This window comes from Biomphalaria glabrata, chromosome 1, assembly GCF_947242115.1.
Source record: "Biomphalaria glabrata chromosome 1, xgBioGlab47.1, whole genome shotgun sequence".
Classification (NCBI taxonomy): domain Eukaryota; kingdom Metazoa; phylum Mollusca; class Gastropoda; family Planorbidae; genus Biomphalaria; species Biomphalaria glabrata.
The window spans coordinates 19305367-19309210 of NC_074711.1; the positions used below are offsets into that span (position 1 = coordinate 19305367).

At 36.1% G+C, this 3844-nt stretch overlaps 1 protein-coding gene across 1 annotated transcript; it reads right to left on the reverse strand.

Annotated features, from left to right (window-relative positions):
- Positions 1-686: 686 nt before the first annotated feature.
- On the reverse strand, positions 687-1556 carry LOC106073232 (uncharacterized). Its single transcript, XM_013233737.2, has one exon. It carries the CDS (start codon positions 1554-1556, stop codon positions 687-689), a length of 870 nt encoding a protein of 289 aa, XP_013089191.2.
- Positions 1557-3844: the final 2288 nt, after the last annotated feature.

Consider the following 3844-nt stretch of genomic DNA (forward strand, 5'->3'; position numbering starts at 1 on the left):
TAGAGTTAGATCTAAGTCTATATCTATATCTAAGTCTATATCTAAGGCTACATCTAGATTTACTTGGGAAAAGACGCTATTGGCCTACAGTTTGCCTGACCGACTGACCACAGTCAGAGTCCTAAAAAATTAAAGCGTTATTTAAATTTCGATATCATTATCGTGTGAACCGTGTTTAAAAAAGTGCATCTGTTACTTTTGTCTTCTGGAAGCTAACCCTTCTTGTCATTGCGATTAAATATGCAAACTTGTCAAACAATTCAATTTCACTAATCGCATCCCTCAGATCCTTATGCTTGGTATATACTATAGATGGTCTTACAGTCTTCTTTTAAAAAGATTTACATGCATTTAAATATTATTTGCAAGTTAATTTTTTTAAAAAGCCTTCTCTTACAGAAGACCAAATTATCATCGGCACTTTTTTTTCACTATAAGGATGATAATATGCCCAAAATTTCAATAGGGCATTCAATTTATTTAGGTCTTAACGTAGAGACAAATCTGGAGAAGAGAAACACTGCATAAAACACAGCTAAAGTATTTGTGCAAATAAGGGCCGCTATAAAATGATTGGTATTTCTGATTTGCAGGTTTTATAAGGATCGTTATAAAATGTTTATTGATAAGAACAAATAGTTTCCATTCCACATGTAAAAATATCACACACTTTTTAGCATATTTATCTACATATCTTTTATTTGAAACATCATATGGACTATTTTTCTGTACTTTGAGTTTAACTGATAGTAACCACAGAAGCTGCTACAACACGTGACGTTGCTGAAGACGGCCATTATTGCCCACATGATGTTAATGGCGTTTCTCTGGTAGACAGCACTGCTCCATGGATACGTGTAAAAGAAGACAGATAGTGACAATCTGGGCAAGTTACACACTAGGTGAAGAAGCGATAGAAATAGGACCACTGTCAGTAGCCTTGTCTCTTTCTTGGTGAGCTGTGTTTGGCTGTTGTCTGTTTCTTTAAAGACATCGATTTGGACGCGAATTCTTGCTGAAGTTTTTAAGGCGACAGTCATCCATACAGAGCACACGAAGAGCACTGACTGTGATACGGAGAAGAGAAAGAGACCAGAAGTCATACGTAGAACTGTCTCCACTTTGGCGGTGGCGTAGGAGTAGACAACGGTGTAGATCCATCTCTCAGCATCGGAGTCGTCAGAGATGTTGTGGTTCTGAGTCACAGTGTTAACCCATTCCATCTTCTCAATAACGAACCCTGGAACAAACATGACAATGTGAATCACGTAGACAGCCAGCACCGCCAGAGAGCTACGCTGCATCGTAAAAAGCTGTTTTACTTGAAACGGGTAGGCCACGCTGAAACATCTTTCTAGCGATACAATTACAGTGATCCAACAGGAAGTTAAATATGCAGCGTTGACCGCCCAGGTGAAATGAACACGTGACAACGCTTGAAGATCGACAGAGATCAAAGGAGTTGCTCTATCCACGATGTCCATACACACGACTCCTAACTCCAGAGTTGCAACTAGGAAGTCTGCCAAAGCAAGACTGAACAATTCTACAGTCATGCTATCGTGAAGGCGTATCTTAACAAAGATGATCATATTGATAACATTGCTGATAACACCAAGAAATGACATAAAGCCTAATATAATTATGTTATTTATTATTGCGACTACAAACGCAACCTCGTCAGATAAAATCCACTGATTTATTTCTAAGCTACCACTTTCGTTAAGAATGGAATGATTCATTTGATGGTGAAATTCAGATCACAAGCCAAATAAGAAATTGACATTTATTTTAAAGTTTTTCAGACGGATTTTGTTGATGAAAGCTTTTCAATATCAAATCTCGCAAATCTTCAGGATATTATGATACTAATTGATACGGTTTAATTAGCCAACATCTACTAGTCATCTAGCAAGTTAAACAAATGCCCAGTAGATAACCATTTCAAATCAACAAGTCTATATCCAACATCTAAGTCTTCATCCAGATCTATCTCTTAGTCAAAGGTTGACAAATGAGCCAATTTATTCCTGATTTTGTCAAACTGTTGAGACTGCCTTTTGAGGGTGAAACATGATCGGGAGGCGAATGCCTGTGTTTCGAAGATTTGTAGGCTATATAACTTCTGCTCTATATGTGTGAGCGCGTTGATTGGTCTCGTCTGCTGTACGCGTCTTTCACACTTCTCAAGTACGGAGCCACGTTTTTTTTTTATGTTTTGTCTAATAGCCCAGACTTCAATAATGGTTTTAAGTTATATTCAGTTTTCAAACAAGTATTTTTTTAACATTCATATTTGGAGTGATTGATCTCTAATGCTTGTCAATATAGTGCAAATAGCCTTCATTGGATGACCTATAACGACCTCCAAATCTGATTCTTTGAGTTAAACTAGACTTTTAGATTAATGCTGTGTCGGTCCTACTAATTTCAATATTTTTATATTTATATTCTTCATTTTGTGTCTCTTTTCATTTAACTAGTCTCAAATACAAATACATTTTGTGTATAGACTAATTTCATAGAAAAATGTTGAAAGTTAATAGTAGGATAGATAAAAGAATATATAAACGAAAAAGGAAAAGCAACTGAATGATTAGCTAGTGCGTATCTCCATTATGTTTTTCAACTTAGAAGAATATATAATTAAAAAAACGGAATCAATCTGGCAAACAGAAAGTCCTACAAAAATATTAGACAATACATTTATGTTATAATTTTTATTTTGAAAAGATATAGTTAATACATCAATATGACTATTACAAAAATAAAAGCGCAATTTTATGGGCTTAATTTGCAGTCTTTATAAAAATAAAATTCAATATACAGAATTATAACAGAATAATTATTTGAATCAGAATGCAACCAGCCTCGTGTTAAATTTGGCCATGAACCATTGAGAAATTACTCTAGCATTCACTAACACCACAATTAATAGAGCGTACTGTGCTCATGAAATCAATAGTAGTCCGAAATGTCAGTTTTGTCTATTTTGTAGAGCTAATAATAGACCATGAGTAAAACGGTTCAACTAAGGGAGACAATTGGATATATGCAAATTACAACGGACGTAAATGATAAATGTGACAAGTATAAAATAATCCACTTTCTGAATTGTAAATGTTGAGATTCCACAGTTTAGAACATTAAAACAAGCAAGGGGCAATGTTTCGACACTTAAAAAGCGAGCTCCCATTTCATGGACATTTTATATCGACAGATGTGGGTAAATGAATAAATTACGAGAAAACCATGGCGGCACCCAAGAGAAATGCTTTGGCCGAGTTCTTTTCATTTATGGTTAGGATGCAACTTAATTTAAAAGTTTAGAGTTCATTATTGTCTCACATCCTACAAAAGAGTAGCCTAATACACAATAATTACAAGATTAAAACGAAGGTTTTGGTAGCTTTACTTTACAGAACCTATTCAGTATGTTTGTACGGTTGCAAGACATAGGATTGCAAACTTGTCAATACCTCAGTGAATTCACGTAGGCCTTGATTTAAGTGTTCTTAGCACCAAGCACCAGCTGTGAATGCAGTGACAGGAAAGTGCTTTCATTTCGTGGGCTGCTGTGCAGGAGACAGTCAGTAGTTATGCAGTAGAAATGAAAAACTCTTCCTACTGGCCATTGTGGACACAAGCGTTCAGGCTAGTCAGGCTAGTCAAGAAACTGACCTTCTATTATTGCCACACTTTCTACTTATTCCAATGGCATTCCTGTCTGTGACCGGTGGGGAAATGTGACGTGTGTTTGGCACGTTTTATGTCTAGGGGATGATTATTTTTGAAAGCAATCACACCCCCACTTATCAGCATATGAATCGGGAGCAGGCACGCA

Bases quoted from the DNA above. Each gene is read 5' to 3' on its own strand.
- LOC106073232 (XM_013233737.2), bottom strand. From the start codon at position 1,556: ATGACTGTAGAATTGTTCAGTCTTGCTTTGGCAGACTTCCTAGTTGCA.